The 16549-nt window shown below is 49.8% G+C and overlaps 1 protein-coding gene across 1 annotated transcript; it reads right to left on the bottom strand.

Annotated features, from left to right (window-relative positions):
• Window positions 1–9144: 9144 nt before the first annotated feature.
• Window positions 9145–12753, bottom strand: LOC144280295 (mast cell protease 1A-like). The gene is made up of 5 exons (XM_077842206.1): window positions 12693–12753; window positions 12439–12586; window positions 12125–12260; window positions 11332–11583; window positions 9145–9949 (listed from the first exon to the last, which is right to left on the bottom strand). Exons 1-5 carry the CDS (start codon window positions 12751–12753, stop codon window positions 9818–9820), a joined length of 729 nt encoding a protein of 242 aa, XP_077698332.1. The 3' UTR covers window positions 9145–9817.
• Window positions 12754–16549: the final 3796 nt, after the last annotated feature.

Here is a 16549-nt window from a genome sequence, read left to right as displayed (position 1 = left end):
CCAATTTGCACAAATGGGCCGCGGATGTCCGCAGATTTGCAGGGCTCCAGACGTCAATAACAAAACTCCCTTTGAATTCAATAGGAAAAGGGTTTCACCCCAAGTGTGTGGTCCCGAACTCTGCCTGAATGGGAGGGGGTGTGTCTCAGACACAGAAGAAGGCTGATCTTGTGGGGAAAGCCCTGGACTGGCACTCGAACTGGGTTCAATTTCCAGTTCTGTCACATTCTCCCCCTTTCACATTGGACCAGCCCCTCTGTGCCTCCTCCCGACATCTGTAACATTCCTTACGTAAGTTCTTAGGGGAAGACGCAGTCTCTTACCCCTAACGCCTGGCTTCTGCCGGAAGAGGTCAGGTTACTATTTTTTCAGCATCACCTACGTCCTCGCTGCTGAATGAGATCCGGAGATAAAAACCAAATCCCTGACCCGAGAAGCCTAAGTTCTGCATGGGTTTGGGGAACAGGAGGAGAGACAGATTATGGGGGAAGGAGGGAGAGGATTAGGGTTTCCCTGAGCCAGGGCTTGTCTACACTGTCCCTGCTTTGCCGGTCTAGCTAAGCTGGCAGAGCCCCCTAGTGTAGATGCTGTGTTATGCTGGCGAAGAAACTTTCTGCCTCCGCCTCTTTGAACCACATTAGCTCTGGCACCAGAAGCATTCAGCTGTTGGCATAGTTACATCTACACCGTTGTGCCAACCTCACTGCCCATTGGCAGTGTCATTCTTTTCGTGCTCCTAGCCCACTTACAGATGCTGGCAGTGTGGACTAAGCCCCAAACTTTCTAGCTGTAAAGGAGACCCCAAGTGATTCACGGTTCTGGAAATAACCCCTCAGCTTTTCTCAGTCTCACGTTCTCAGAGCGATGTCCGGAAAGCCCCAGGCAATAAGGCTCGTAGCAGAGAGGGACTCTCTGAAATACAGGGAAGAGTTTATTTTTCATGCTCGTGACAATCCGGCAATGCAGGAACAAGGAAGGAATGAAGCAGCGATCAGAGCAGGGGCTATGCATGAGTGCCGGCATCAATCCTGGCTCACTGGGGCGGGGCACGAACTCCTTCCAGAACTGGGAACATCAGCCCAAATTCAGAAATGTGCGTGACGGCATAAACTCCCTTATACCCACTGGTCTGGTCCTCTATGCTAATATTCCCCACCCACCACATATACTGCAACTGCCAATGCAGCTGTCCCACTGGGAGCACTAGTGTAGACAGGCCAATGCCGTTTGTTTAACCTTTGTCATATAGATCTGCTCAGAGCTGGCTTACGAGGGGGGGAGGGGGCGGGGAGAGCGGGTGGAGGGAGGCCCTATTGTCTCCCATGCCCTGCACCTTGTGGTGTCATTGACACCAGCCCAAAGTTAGAGTAAAGTGGTGGCAGGCAGGAGGGCTGGCTCAGTGGCTCAGTCACTGGCCTAGCAACTGAGAGACCTGGCTTCAAGTCCTTGCTCCATCTGTGTGACCTTGGGCAAGACTTTTAACCTCTCTGTGCTCAGTTCCCCTTCCATACGATGGGGATCTGCCATACAATGCCGCCATCTTCCCAGGGGTTGAGAATAAACACAAAGAGTGCAAGGTACTCGGATACCATAGTCATGAGAGCCAAAGTACCTGAGACAGCAGGTGCAGGACAAGGGAGAATCAGGCCCATGGGGTTAAGAATGCTGATGGCCATGGGCAACCATGTCTACATTAGCACTCCCAATATTGATGCCACGGATGGAATCAGCATGAGAATAAAAGAACAGCACAAGCTTGTAGGGATAAAATCAGAAAGGTTAAGGCTCAGAATGAGTTACAGATGGGGCAAGAGTCATAAAAGGCAATAAGAAGAGGTTCTATAAATATATTAGGAGCAAGAGAAAGATGAAAGTAAGTGCAGGCCCACTGCTTAGTAAGGAAGGAGAGCTAAAAACAGACATCATCAAGAAGGGGTATAATGCCTACTTTACTACAGTCTACATAAAAAAGGTTAATTGTGGCCAGATACTTAACACAATTAATATTAACAAGGGGGAAGGAACACAAGCCAGAAAAGGGGAAAGCCAGGTTAAGAAATATTTAGATACATTAGATGTATTAAAGTTAGCAGGGCCTGACAAAATTCATGATTGGGTTCTTAAGGAACTAGTTGAAGCAATTATCTTCAAAAACTTATGGAGGGTGGGTGAGGTCCCAGAGGACTGGAGAAAAGCAAACATAGTACCTCTCTTCAAAAAGGGGAACAAAGAGGACCTGGGGAATTATAGACCAGTCAGCCTAACTCTGATATGAGAACAAACTTTTAAACAATTAGTTTGTAAGCATTATAAGTATTAGCCCCCATGAAATTGTAAAGAAGACATCATGTCAAACCAGTCAAATTTCCTTCTTTGATGAAGTTACTGGCCTAGTGGATGGGGAGAAGCTCAGTAGAGGAGAAATCTTAATTTTAGTAAGGCTTTTGACACAGTCCCACGTGACGTTCTTATAAGCAAACTAGGGAAATGTAGTCTAGATGAAATTACTAAAAGGTGGGTGCACAACTGGGGGATAGACAGGAGAGTGGGTTTGTTTGTGGGGGGGGGGAAGAAAACCTGGATTTGTGTTGGAAATGGCCCACCTTGATTATCATACACATTGTAAGGAGAGTGATCACTTTCCATAAGCTATTACCAGCAGGAGAGTGGGCTGGGGGGAGAGAAAACCTTTTGTAGTGATAAACACCCATTTTTTCATGATTTGTGTGTATAAAAACAAACATCTTCTGTATTTTCCACAGTATGCATCTGATGAAGTGAGCTGTAGCTCACGAAAGCTTATGCTCAAATAAATTGGTTAGTCTCTAAGGTGCCACAAGTCCTCCTTTTCTTTTTGCAAATACAGACTAACACGGCTGTTACTCTGAAACCTATTCAGAGAGTAGTGATCAATGGTTTGCAGTCAAACTGGGAGGATGTATCTAGTGGGATCTGTCACTAGTCAAGCATTTCATTAATGACTTGGAGTGGAGCGGATGTTTATAAGATTTGCAGATGACATCAAGCTGGGAGGGCTTCCAACACTCTGGAGAACATTAGAATTCAAAATAATCTTGATAAATTGGAGAACTGGCCTGAAGTCAACACAATTAGATGTAATAAAGACAAAGGACTTCACTTAGGAAGTAGAAATTAACTGCAAAATGGGGAATAACGGGCTAGGTAGGGCCAGGAAGAAATGGAGAGGGACCTACAGAAGAAGAGGTTACAGAGAGACAGAGGAGGAGAACAGAAGTTGGTAGGAGAGACAAAATAACCAAGACAAAGGGACAGGCATCTGTCCTGGCCAGAATGTTGTTTTAAACTAGCAATAGTAACTCAGATAATTTACAGATCATGATCTTCCAAGGTTAGGCTGCTACCATGTACCTCTTTGTAGCCCTCTGGCCTGCCTCCCATGCCATCCTCCCCTAGACGTGGCTGCTACTGACCTGGCTGCAGTCCTTGATCCAGTGTTTGCTCCCTGCGCAGATTATATGATTAGTTTTCCCGGGGTTCAAAGAGCGGCATTCCTTTGCTGGCCGGATGGTGACGTCGGTCTCAAAGAGCTTGTCGGTGGTTTTTCCATGGTCGATATGGCCCCATCCAGCTACGCTGCACTGGCTCCGTGGGGTGACATCTCTGCTGGCTTTGGGCAGGCGAATGACATTGACATATTTGTTTAGTCTGGCTTTCCCCTTCAGCTGTGGGGGTGGAGGTGGGGGAGATCCAGAAATGTGTTAATGGTTTTAAATATTGCCCACCAAAGGCTCTGTCACTGCATGTTTCTAAGAGAGCCGAAGGCCAGACTGCCTCTCCTGCTTCTCCCTTCTCCATCACATCAAACCAAACTACTTTCCAGGCCCCTCCTGGCCTGTTCCCACCCGGCGCCCTATCCTCTCTCGCGCAATCAAGAGCTTGACTCCCGCCTCCGACCATCCATGAGACCAGCCTCCATTGCCCATTTGTTATGCTCTCAGATAAGCCCCTTTGTGCTTTCTCCCCTGCTGCCCATCTCGCATGGGAGGAGTGCCCCATAAGCTTCCCCAAAGCCACCTCATCGCTCCCCTTCCAACACCTCCTCAAACTCTCCTTTGGCATGATGCTTACACAAACCTCGACAATACAGCTGCCCAGAATGCTGACCGAGTAAATACCGTCTTCTTTGTTTTCTTGTCCTCCCCTGTTCATCTGTCTCTTGTCTTGGACTAAGCTCTTTGGGCCAGGGCCCATCTTTTTGTTCGGTTATTGTACAGGGCCTAGCGCAACTGGGTTGGGGGTCTGTGTCTTGGGCCGGTAGGTACTACCACAATACAAATCTTCATCCAAGTCATGCTCTACAGGGCGGGGGTCTGTGCCCTCCATCCCAACAGCAGAGCCCAGATGATGGACCTAAACTGGCACCCCTGATCCAAACTCTGGGGAAAGGGCAGAACCAGCTCTGCACATTGTGTCTTCAGCTCCCTTCTGGCATAAATTACCCCTGACCACGGCCAAGCGCCAATCCTCACATGGTGCCCAGAGGTATGAACCTGGAAGTGAATATTAGCCCAACAAATCTGTTACCTTCAGCAAAAGGATGTCATTGGCTCGAGGGCATTCTTTGTAGTCGGGGTGCGGGTGATAGCTTTGAACCACAAACGTTTGCTGGCAGTCCTCTTGCTTGTGGATATTGTGGGCTCCTAAGGTGACTGTCAGGTTCCTGAAATTGGCAAAAGCAAATCAATCCGCAATTGCTTTTCCTTTTCTGGCCTGCTCTGTAACCGTGTGGCAGCTGGTCCTGACACCCACCTGCTAGCTGCCTAGAAAAACTGCTGCAGCCATAAACCAAAGGAAACCTATTAACCAGCCTAGGGATTTATAGATAATGAACGTCTGTGAGCTGATTGCAAAGGGCCTTAAAGTGAGCACATGTTCCCCTTACACTGCCAGAGTAACTAACGGGTCCTTAATGCACTTGGGAATCGGGCCTGCGTCTGAGAGTTTGGGCATCAGAACGCCTGGGTTTTATTCCTGACTCTGCTGCTGACTCACTGTGTGGCTTTGGACACATCACAGCCCCTCCGTGCCTCAGTTTCCCTGGCTGCAAAATGAGAGTTAAGGGTATTCATCTGAGGGTTAATTAGCATTTGTAAAACCCTTGCAGGCTACAACAGGCAAAGCACTATGCTGCTGTAATTAACCTGTGCTGGGTGTGTCATTGACCTGGGTCTGTTTCCACTGGAGTCCCGCAGGGATTGGTTCTTGGCCCTGTGCTATTTAACATCAGTGACATGGAAGCCAGCATAAAACGATCACTGATAACGTTTGCAGACGGCACAAAAATTGGGGGAGTTGTAAAGGCCCAGGAGGGACAGGTGGCTGATTCAGAGTGATCTAGGTTGGCTGGTAAACTGGGTGCAAGCAACCAATGTGGTTTTTAATATGGCTAAATGTGTCCATCTGGGAGCAAAGACTGTCGGCCATACTTACAGGAGGGGGGAGCTCTAGCCTGGAAAGCAATGGCTCTGCAAAAGACTACGTTGGGGCGTGCTGAACATGAGCTCCCAGTCAGCCTGTGTCCAGAAGGGCTAATGCAACCGTAGGATGCATGGACAGGGGATTCTCGAGTAGGAGTTCAGGGGTTATTTTACCTCTGAATTTGGCACTGCTGCGACTGCTGCTGGAATCTTGTATTTGGTTCTTGTGCCCATAATTGAAGAAGGGTGTTGATGCATTGGAGAGGGTTCAGAGAAGAGCCACAAGAATGATTAAAGGATTGGAAAACATGCCTGATAGTGATAGACTCAAGGAGCTCCATCTATTTAGCTCAACCAAGGGAAGAGTAAGGGGTGACTGGATCACAGTTTATCAGTGCCTACACAGGGAACAAATATTTAATCATGGGCTCTTCAGTCTAGCAGGGAGAGGTCCAACACAATCCAGTGGCAGGAAGGTGAAGCTAGACACATTCAGACTGGAAATAAGGAATAATTTTTTCACAGTGAGAGCAATTAGCCACTGGAACAATTTACCTAGTGTCGGGGTGGGAAGTGGATTCTCCTTCACAGACAACTTTTAAATCTGCTTCAAACAGATCTGCTCTAGGGCTTATTTTGGGGCAGTTCTTGGGTCTGTGCCATACAGGAGGTCAGACTAGATGATCACAGTGATCCCTTCTGGCCTTAGGAACTATGAATCAATAGTTATAAATACTTTAATAATTCTGGAGTTAAGCACTATAAAGCGTTTTCAGATAAAACCAGATGAAAAGGCAAATCCTTCCTCCAACACCTGGCCTTGGTCTGGTGATCTCCCACCAGAGAGAATCTCCCTGCCACTCCCAGCTCTTTAAGTCAAAGTGGGACCACTTTGTGGGTGCACTGTGCTCCTAATGTGGAGGAAGTAAGGGAGGGCAGAGATGAGTTACAAGCCTTTGAAGGATGATGCTCTACAGTAGAATGTTTCAGACAGAAGGTTTCAGATTGGTTTGGTTTTGTGTTTTCTTTTTCCCCCAAACAAGATTGATTTGGTGACACTGAAAGATTTTTGCAAATGTGTGCCCATTTCAGTGAATTGTTTTGGCCAACAGAAGCCCGAAAAAGTCCAAGTGTTCTTCAGTTCGAAAATGTCAAAACACGTTTTTTCGATTTGGGGGGAAGTCAAAATGACTGTTAGAGTTTTATTTCAATTTTATCACAATATGCAAACACCTGAAAATACCTCTCAACATCAAAACGTTTTGTTTGACCCAATTTTTTTTTGAGAAAAATTCTTAAAAAATCATTCAGGTTGACCCGAAATGACTCCTCCCTGATCCAGCAAATGCAAACACGTGGATTTTTAATTCAATCTTGTGAATATTTTTTGGAGCCTGGCTCATCGTTTCTGAATGGTTGGCTGTTGTTTGTCAGTGTAACTTGTTTGTTTTACACGAAAAAAACAGAAAGACCATCCTTAAGCATTGTTCCCCACTAAATTTATATAGCATCTCAAACCATCCACACGGCATCTGTGCAGGGGGGGTTTAAAATCTTAAAAGCAACTTTCCCTGCTCCCCTTCAAAGCTTTCTTTACCAAATCTCCCTCCTTTATCAACCTACTTCCATTAGGGTTCTGGAGACACAGGGAGCCAGATCCCCAGCTGGTATAAGTCTGCTTAGCTTTACTGAAGCCAAGGGACCTAGGCTGATCTACACTAGCTGTGGATTTTGCTGATGATTGTGACGGAGATGGGTGACTTGGGTGGAGCCTGAGAGTCTTAAACGTTGGGGTTTGGAGATAAAGTTATCAGCGATGGTTGTGATAAAGTTGTCATGTCTACATGTTGATTTTTCCATGGTGTCTCATTGTTTTTGCTGATACAGACTAACACGGCTACCCCTCTGAAATCTGCTATTTAGACTGTGATCAGAAGCCATGTGCCTTCTCGCCACTCCTATGTTTGACTGACAGCTTTAAACCCAGTTAGAAAGGGATGAGTTTCACTCTGTGGCACACGAGTGCCTCTAACTGACCATGTGGTAGATAGTGAGGGGCTCAGATGGGGGTGGGGGTGGGTAACGGGGTCCAGATCATACCCCAAGTTCCTAGTCCACTGTCTTGTCTCTAACTGTGGCTAGAACCAGCTGCTTCAGAATAAAGCGTAAGAAACCCAGTTTTTAGATAAATTTCCCCAGTGAAGCTTCTTCCTATCCCCCATGGTTAGCGCTGGGCTAGAAACTTTTTTACGAAATGGAAGCTGAGAAAGGAAAACACAAAGATGTCATGATATGCAATGAAATCATGCAAGTTGGTAAAGCTGGACCTGCTCAGCACTGGCCTAACTCTGCTCCGGCAGTGGGAGTTTTCCTCCTCTCGAGCTTTTTCTAGCAGCGATCAGTGACAAACCCAGGGCCACAAGAAAAGCACAAGGAGGCAGCGGGCAGTATGTGAGAGGGTCTGTATCTAAACTGAATGGCAAAGCTAATCAGGCGGCAGGTTTCAGAGTGGTAGCCGTGTTAGTCTGTATCAGCAAAAACAATGTGGAGTCCTTGTGGCACCTTAGAGACTAACAAATTTATTTGGGCATAAGCTTTCGTGGGCTAAAAGCCACTTCATCAGATGCAGGGAGCGGGAAATCCAGTAGCAGCACATGAAATCACAGCACATGAAAAGATGGGAGTTGTCTTACCAAATGGGAGGTCAGTCTAACGAGACAATTCAATTAACAGTAGGATACCAAGGGAGGAAAAATCACTTTTGTAGTGGTAATGAGAGTGGCCCATTTCAAACAGTTGACAAGAAGGTGTGAGTAACAGTAGGGGGAAATTAGTATGGGCGAAATTAGGTTTTGTAATGACCCAACCACTCCCAGTCTTTATTCAGGCCTAATTTGGTGGTGTCCAGTTTGCAAATTAATTCCAGTTCTTCAGTTTCACGTTGGAGTCTGTTTTTGAAGTTTTTTTGTTGAAAAATTGCCACTTTTCGGTCTGTTATCGAGTGACCAGGGAGATTGAAGTGTTCTCCTACTGGGTTTTGAATGTTATAATTCCTGATGTCAGATTTGTGTCCATTTATTCTTTTGCATAGAGACTGTCCGGTTTGGCCAATGTACATGGCAGAGGAGCATTGCTGGCACATGATGGCATATATCACATAATCGGGGGGTTACACATTCCCAGCAATAAGGACCAGGAACACTTACAGACTGTGCCCTTCTCATTTGCAAAGTTCCCTCTAGACAGGAGATATTAAAGGCTGCATAGTCCGGAACCAGAAAACCACATGGGTCTTTTTCAGTTCTCCTGGGGCACTTCCCCCTGTGGCCTGGGAAGTGGAAAGAGGGCTGTTCTCCTTTGGGCTGAAGTGCTCATTTACACCCATGCAACCCACTGAAATCAAAGGGCCTACCCCATTGCAACTGGGAGCAGAATTTGGCCCTTTGTGTTTATCTGGAGAATGATCAGAAACCCACTGAAAAGGGACGTTGTGAAGCTGGAGAATGAGACGCTGTGAAATGCAGATTGGCGTTTATTTTTTCAGGCTTGTTACATGCCCAGCATCGCAGCGAGCGACAGAGGAGGAATGGAGCAGTGACCGGGGTGAAGGGGGTGTGAGAACATAGCGTTGGGGAGTTGGGGACTGGCCAGGATTCAGATTCCTGCTGCTGCATGCTTTTGCTGGACCCTTTCCAGCCTCCGGATTTCTCTCTGCTTCGGCTCTGACAATGTGGCACCAGCTGAAATTGCCAGGGAGAGAAACTCCTCTGTAAACCCAAGTGAAGCCCAACCTCAGCCTGGGACTGAACCAGGGAAACAAACCAGGGAACGCCCAGGAGGGAGCGAGCACAGATCAGAGCCTTCCCCTCCAGGTGGTCCAAAACCACCTCCTTGGGTCGATTTCAACCCTCTTCAGTGCCCCCTGCTCTAGAATTATCTCTGGCTCTGCTCTGATGGTCTAGGCACATGCCGGAGACTGGGCAGCTGTGCCCTATTTAAGTCAACTGGGACAGAAGGAATCCTGAAGACCCTCAGAACAGCAAAGCCCCTGGCTCCTATTGAGCCTCTGCTTCTTCAGGGGACCAGTCAAGAGAATATTCACTCAGGGGGCTGAAAACTTGACATTCCTCTCCTGAACCAACAGAACCCAGGTGACAAGGGACCTGCTGGGCATGCAGGCCTTCAGAGCTACAGTAACAAGGCCATAGAGGCACCCAGAGAGAGTCTTGTCCCCTACGGTTTCATACAACACCAGGAAGGGAGAAAAAGCTAGCGGATGCAGTATAAGGGAAAGCAGCACGGGTCTCCAAGGCAGAAGATGCTGGAGGAGAAGCTGGAGCATCTCCCTCTCCGGTCCTCTAGTCCATGATCTTTCTGATCCACGGAAGGTAGTTGGCAATACGGGTGTAGACGGCAGGAGGGAAGCTGTAGCCAAAGGAAACGATTCCCTGTGCCACCCCGTTGCAGTTCAGAGGCCCCCCGGAATCCCCCTGCCAAACAGAGAAGAGGAGAGACTTCAGAGGCCCTCCAGACACAGGGCCAACTTAATCCAGGGTTGGGTTGGGTGCTCTGTGCAAACCCAAGTGGTAGCCCCATGTCACAGGTACTGCAATCACTGGGTAAGACTGAGGCTCACGAATGATGTTCCCAAGTCAGCATTACTGCGACATTGCAGTTGCACCAGTGTAGGGTGTCCAAACCCACCCAGAACCCTGGGTCAGTGCTCCCAGGGCTAGCCCGTCCTGCCGCGGCTTCACCGCTGTGGTACCCGAGTCAGCTAAATTAAAGCCAGTTCGGCTACATGTACACCTGGCGGCGATCGCCCCCCCTGTGACCGTACCCGCCAGCACGGCCCAAAGCGGTCTGGGCAAATGATGGCGTTTTCAGCTCGCGCCAGTTCCAAACAGCAGCAAGGGGGAAAAGGGTCTTGGCGAAATGAACCATGTCCTTGGGGTGTCGAGCTTTTTCAAGGAAAACGGAGAGGAATTTCTGAAGGGCGAGGCGTTTTGAATCGAAAAATCAAAACGTTCTGTTTTGAAAAGGTGTTTCAATTTTGTTCAGAAATTTGGGGGGGCAGGGAGGGAGTTGTTTTTTTCACCGAAACCATTGCGTGAATTTAATACAATTTTGTGCAATGTTTCGGTTGACCTAAATCTGCATGATTTTGCCAAAAAAAAAAAAAATAAAAATGGGGGTTGAAAAATTTTGCCCAGCTTTCCTGTAGATGGGACTCACGAAGGAACCCGTCGGTGTTGGGCCATATGCTTCCACAGATCTCCGGGCTCAGCAGCAAACCCTCCTCCAGGAGCTGAATGCAGGGTTTGTGTCAGCCTGGGTAGCAAGAAATAGGGTGACCAGACAGCAAATGTGAAAAATCGGGATGGGGGTGGGGGGTAATAGGAGCCTATATAAGAGAGCTACCCAAAAATCGGGACTGTCCTTATAAAATCGGGACAGCTGATCACCCTAGCAAGAAACCACATGGGGGAAACCCTTACAGGAGACACATGAGCTGGCAGGAGATTTGCATCCATGAAAGTCCCTCCTCTTAGAGTTCAGAGTAACAGCCGTGTTAGTCTGTATTCTCAAAAAGAAAAGGAGGACTTGTAGCACCTTAGAGACTAACCAATTTATTTGAGCATAAGCTTTCGTGAGCTACAGCTCACTTCATCAGTATGCATCCGATGAAGTGAGCTGTAGCTCACGAAAGCTTATGCTCAGATAAATTGGTTAGTCTCTAAGGTGCCACAAGTCCTCCTGTTCTTTTTCCTCGTAGAGTGGAACCTAAGTAGCTTGCCTGGCAGTCCCAGCCCAGGAGCTGAGGTCCTGGTGCCTGCACTTCCGCCCGGTTGCTGGTGATTCCAGTACTGACCTGGCTGGAGTCCTTGAGGTGGTGGAAGCTGCCGGCACATAGCATGCCATCGTTGAGGTTGGGGTAGATGCTGAGGCATTTCCTGCGGCTGTAGATGGTGACGTTGGTCTCAAAGAGCCGGTTGGTGACCCTCTCTTTGTCAATGTAGCCCCATCCTGCCATGCTGCACTTGGTGTTGGTGGGGACGTCGCTGCTGGTCTTGGGCAGAGGGATGACCTGGACGTATTTATTCAGCTTGGCCTTCGCCGTCAGCTGGGTGGGAGGAAGAGAAGAAGTATTAAGCCCCAAGCAGTAGTCAATGGAATCTGGAGGCAGGGGTGAAAATGGTTCAGGGAGAAGATGTCCAGTGGCCCCACCTGGCCAGGTGATGGGAGAGACTGAGCATCCTCAGAGCCAGTGTTCAGCAACCTACAGCATCAGGCCCTGAGCACTTACGCTAAGCAGCCTAGGGGACAGGAGGGAGGCAATACTGGAGAACAAGCAGCTTGCAGGGGATGTGGGACAGTGAGGCTGACACTGGGTGATCTATTCTGAGCAGGGCTGAGTGCTCCTGACCCCCAGGGAACTCCAGGAAAGTTGAGGTTGCAGGATCTGCCCACGGTTTCCTTTCTCTGGCTGGACCATCTCAAAATAATAAAGCCCAGTTTGAAAAGTGAGCTTTGACTTCTCCCCACAGCGCAAGACGTAAAATTCTCTCTCTGTTCTGAGCCATCCGCACTTAGCCCCTCAGCCCCCCCGCTCCCCCGAAGCAGCTGTCAGGGGGACCTCCCCCCGCTGCAGACAAGTCACTTACCTTTAGCGGCAAGATGTCATTAGCTATCAAGATGTCGTTGTATTCAGGGTGGTTGTAGTAAGTCTCAACCCCCAGCACCTGCTGAGACTCCTCTGGCTTATGGATATCGTGAGCTCCCAGGATCACGGTGATATCCCTGAAATGGGCAGGAGACAGCGTGGGTCACTTTCCCTGGCACAGCCCCTCTCCCCTCCCCGAGCAATGGGGGCAAGGATGCAGAGACATCTGGCTTCACACAGACTGCAGACGAATCCTGCTTTAAAATTTATTCTGTCAATCAGTGTGAGAAGGACAAACCCGGCGACGGTACCTACCCCATGCAGTGAGCGGCAGTCATCACCCAATCCGGGGCCACCAGAAACCCCCCGCAGCCGAAATCACCCGAAACCTTCAGGGCTGCCATGTAGGGTCTGGAATGGGGCTTGGCTTCATGCCCCCCAACAATCTGATTCCACAAAGCACCTGAAAGACACACGGACTCCTGATCAGGAGGTGAGGGGATGGCTCCTTCCTCACCTTGTGCATAGACCCTGGATAGTCACCCTAGCCCATGGCTTCCTCTACTCACCAGCATGGGCCAAGGGGTAGGACAGGGAAAGCAGGAGCAGGAGACATTGGGGCTGCTCCATCTCTGAGTTCACAGCTCCTTGGGTCCTCTTCCAGGCTGGGCGCCAATCTGAGCCTCCTGCTGTCCCATGGCTGGTTTTATAGCCTCAGACCAATGAAACTCGGAAACCAGGAAACCGCCTGTGCTGGGCTGATCTAAATGATCCGGGCACAATCAGATCCTTGTGCGTCTATCTGCTATCTCCTCTCCACTGGCCTCTGGTCACTTGCTTCAGATGCTCGGAAGCTGGCCCGATCACCAAGTTGACCACTTCTGGGGGGGTGCAGGACAATGCATCTCCTGTTCCCAGTGGGGCAGCCAGTGAGGAGAGAGCAGTCGCTGTGTTAAAGGGCCCTGCTTAAAACAAACACAAACCTGGCTCCATAAAGCACCTTCCCCAGGATCTCAGAGCTGATGCCCCAGCATGCACTGTGCTCATGATAAATGCCCCCCCATCGCTCAACACTGGGCATGGGGTTTTCCTGTGGGGCATGGAAAGCATGGGGCCTACACAGTGTGAGACAAGGAAGACAACGTTTGCAAACTGCCCAGTGATTGGGTGCAGGTGTAACCTCCCCAGTGAGTGTGTTATAGGTGTCATATGGTGCCCGATCCACTGGCGGAGCCGTGGCTTTCTAGCTCAAGCTGCGGCAGCTGGTGCTTTTAGCTCCGGAGGTCTGTGGTGTGCTGGCGAAGAGGGTGGCTGTCACCCGGCCAGCAGGGCATCTTCTGGGGCTAGCAATGGACAGATGGAAATGTGCTCTGTAGAACAGGCCCCAGTAGGCTGGTTAGATTGGAGTGGAGAGGCCTCGGTCCTTCTGTACCATTCCTATCCTATGTCTATAGCACGTCTCACATGCACAGATCAAGGCACTTAAAAAGGCAGGCCAGTACCGTTATCCCCATCTTACAGATGGAGAAACTGAGGCCTGGGAAGCGGACGTTACTTCCCCAAGGTCGCCCTGGGATGATGCAGTGCTGGTGTCAGCAGAGATTACATGTGGGTGCAAGTAAAGGCTACGCACTGGGACCAGCCCTCTGCAGTGAGCAGGAGTCGTTCCCAAACGCTGGGCCGGCCGTGTCCTCTATTCCCAGGAGCAGGGGATTAAAAATGGGCTGGATATGGGCAGAGACATGGGGTTAAGTGTGAGTCTCATGCCCTGTCAGCCCCCATTTGCTGCATGTGGGGTCTTCAGCTCACGCTGTAGCAGCTTGTGTGTTTAGCACTGTAGGTGCCGAGTTCAAGCCTAACGCGTTGACCAAGAGGGTGGTTGTCACTGTTGTAACCCATTTGGAACTTGCAGTGGGTGCAGCACTGGTCTGGGACCCAGGAGACCCTGGTTCTGTTCGTGGCTCTGCCACTGACCTGGCTGGGTGACTTTGGGCAAGTCACAGCCCTGCTCTGTGCCTCAGTTTCCCCATCTGTACAATGGGGATAATAATATTCACCTCCTTTGTAAAGCACTTGGAGATTTATGGCTGGGATGTGCTAGACAAGAGCTAGGAGGTGGCATTATTATTATTATTATTATTATTATTTATTAAGACCTATGACTGAGTAGTTTAAATTGTTCCCTTGCGTGTGTCTATGTTGAGTTTCATCTCCCGTCAGGTAGCCAAGTCCTGAAGGAATTCCTCATGCTCCCCCTTACTCTGGGTTAATCTCACTCGTTCTGTGGCAACACCCGGTGTGGCCATCTCATTATTAACCCTCTGGTGCAGGCTGTTAATAAACGATGTGGCCTGCACCACTGCAAAGTCCTGCGTCGTGGGAAACCCCGCTCCGCTCCTCTCCCTCTGAGAACCATCTGTTCGTGTCACGGACCTCGCGTGACGGCTGGAGCCAGCAATAGCCGTAACCATTCATGTGAAGAGCACGAGAAGGTGGCGGGTGGTGTGGGAGAGGATCTGTATCTCCTTTCAGTTGTGACGGGTTCTGTGCCTTCCTGGAGATAACGGTCAAGAACACCAGCCGCCTGAGAGTGTCCTTTCTGCTGTCATACATTTTTCCATTGGGCAGAAGGCGCTAACGGCTGCCCAGTCTGTAACCGAAAACCACACAGGCCTTTGCCATTTCGTCGGGGGTGGGGGGAGGGGGGGGGATACTTCTCTCTCTGCGGAGAGCCCACATAAAGCTCGTGCACCGCTTGGCTCGGATGCTATCGTCACAAGCGCGGTATTGGAAGAGGAGAGACTTAAGGCCTCGCTTAGGCCGAGAGTTTCTGTGGAGACGCCGTGAAGGGGCCCGATTTTCAGCAGGTAACTGCTCGGCAGTCTGTGAAAATCAGACCCTTCCAACTGGGCTCCCAAAGTCATTAATCTTCCTTGGAAATCTTGGCCTTAATGTCCCGAGGTTGATGGCGTCAGTGGGACATGGAGGAAGAGAAGATGCTTCTCCCCTCTGCGCTCCACCCCGGACGCCGCTGAGTCCATCCCTGGCATCTGCCCAACAAGAGCAGCAATCCGAAGCAGGAGCTACCAGAAGAGGCTCTGTTACCTCCTTCCCACTGCAAACACCTTCAGCAGGAGAACAGTTAGCTGGCGCTGCTTGCTCAGTGCCTGGTCTGCAGGGGCTTGATTCAGCCCATACCCATAGATCCCAACAGGAGCTGGCTCAGACCCTAGGTAAGAAGAGGACCTCAAGTCTTAGCAGACAGGGAAGTTGTCTAAAGAGCCCACTTGCCTAGAGCTCTGCTCTAGGTTCAGTGTCAGACCCTTTGAGGGAAGGGTCTCTGGAATTATCCCTGGTTCGGTTTTGTGCCGTATTCTCTGTGGGGGGTCAATGGGGCCATAGCGGCATTTGACATCAGCTGAGTGTGTGGCTCAGGGACTCAGTTTTGTTGCCAAGATGGTCAGGGAGGCAACCCTACGCTCTGGGAGGTCACTAAACCTCTGATTGCCAGAAGCTGGGACCGGATGGCTGGGGATGGCTAACTCAGTAATTGCCCTGTCCTGCTCATTCCCTCTGAAGCCTCTGGCAGTGGCCACTCTTGGAGACAGAATTCTGGGCTACTTGGGCCATTGGTGTGACCCAGTATGGCCATTCTCACATCCACAGGTACAGACAGAATCCTGAACCCCCCTGCTAGAGACCCTCATGTCCTCCAGGGGACCAGTCAGGGGACTCTTAACTCAGAGGATTTAAATCTTTAAAGAGCACATTTTGCATATCTCTTGGCAGGCTAATGATGCCCCCCCTAATCTCTGCTCACACAAGGGTGTGTTTGTCCCCAGGGAGAAGAGCCTCTTCCTCTAATGATGATATTTAAGAGCGGAAAGCCTGTTAGTTCCTTGCCCTGGGGAGGAATTAGGGGCCTTGTTTTATCCCTGTAGCTTCATACAACACCCCTAAGGGGGGCGCACACACACAGAGCAGAGGCAACATCAGGAAAGCAGCACAGGTCTCCAAGGTAGCAGATGATGTAGGAAATTGGCACCTTTCTTTCCTGTCTTCTATCCCATGGCCTGGAAGGGAATGTAAGTCAATTGGAAAGTATAGGGAACTATACACACCGCTGTGTCTGTGCACATGGTCCAGCCATTATATAGGGCCCTCTAACAGGCTGATCTGCCCCTTTCAATGCCTGGAGCCAGCCAGCCTTCTTCCATTATCAGACCCTGCTGAGAAGGGGGGTCAGGGGCTTTCTATGAAGGGCTCAGAGAGTTATAGGTGGGAGAGGAGCTCATGGAGCATCCTTCTTTCAGCACTGAGAGGCCATGGCAGAAGCTTGTAGGAGCTGTAACTCAGGGTGGTCAGAGGAACTGCTTCTGTTTGGCATTTCAAGAACACAGCTGTGTCCTGAGGCAAGGGCCTGGGA

The sequence above is a fragment of the Eretmochelys imbricata genome, chromosome 25 (assembly GCF_965152235.1).
Source record: "Eretmochelys imbricata isolate rEreImb1 chromosome 25, rEreImb1.hap1, whole genome shotgun sequence".
NCBI lineage: Eukaryota > Metazoa > Chordata > Testudines > Cheloniidae > Eretmochelys > Eretmochelys imbricata.
Note: the sequence above shows the minus strand (reverse complement) of the source record. Positions and strands in the feature narration are given on the sequence as shown.

Excerpts from the sequence above, each read along its gene's own strand:
- LOC144280295 (XM_077842206.1), bottom strand. The coding sequence starts at position 12,753 with ATGGAGCAGCCCCAATGTCTCCTGCTCCTGCTTTCCCTGTCCTACCCC. Across the intron at positions 12,587-12,692 it reads CTACCCCTTGGCCCATGCTG|GTGCTTTGTGGAATCAGATT; the intron begins GTGAGTAGAGGA and ends TGTGTCTTTCAG. Across the intron at positions 9,950-11,331 it reads ACCTCAAGGACTCCAGCCAG|GGGGATTCCGGGGGGCCTCT; the intron begins GTCAGTACTGGA and ends TCTGTTTGGCAG.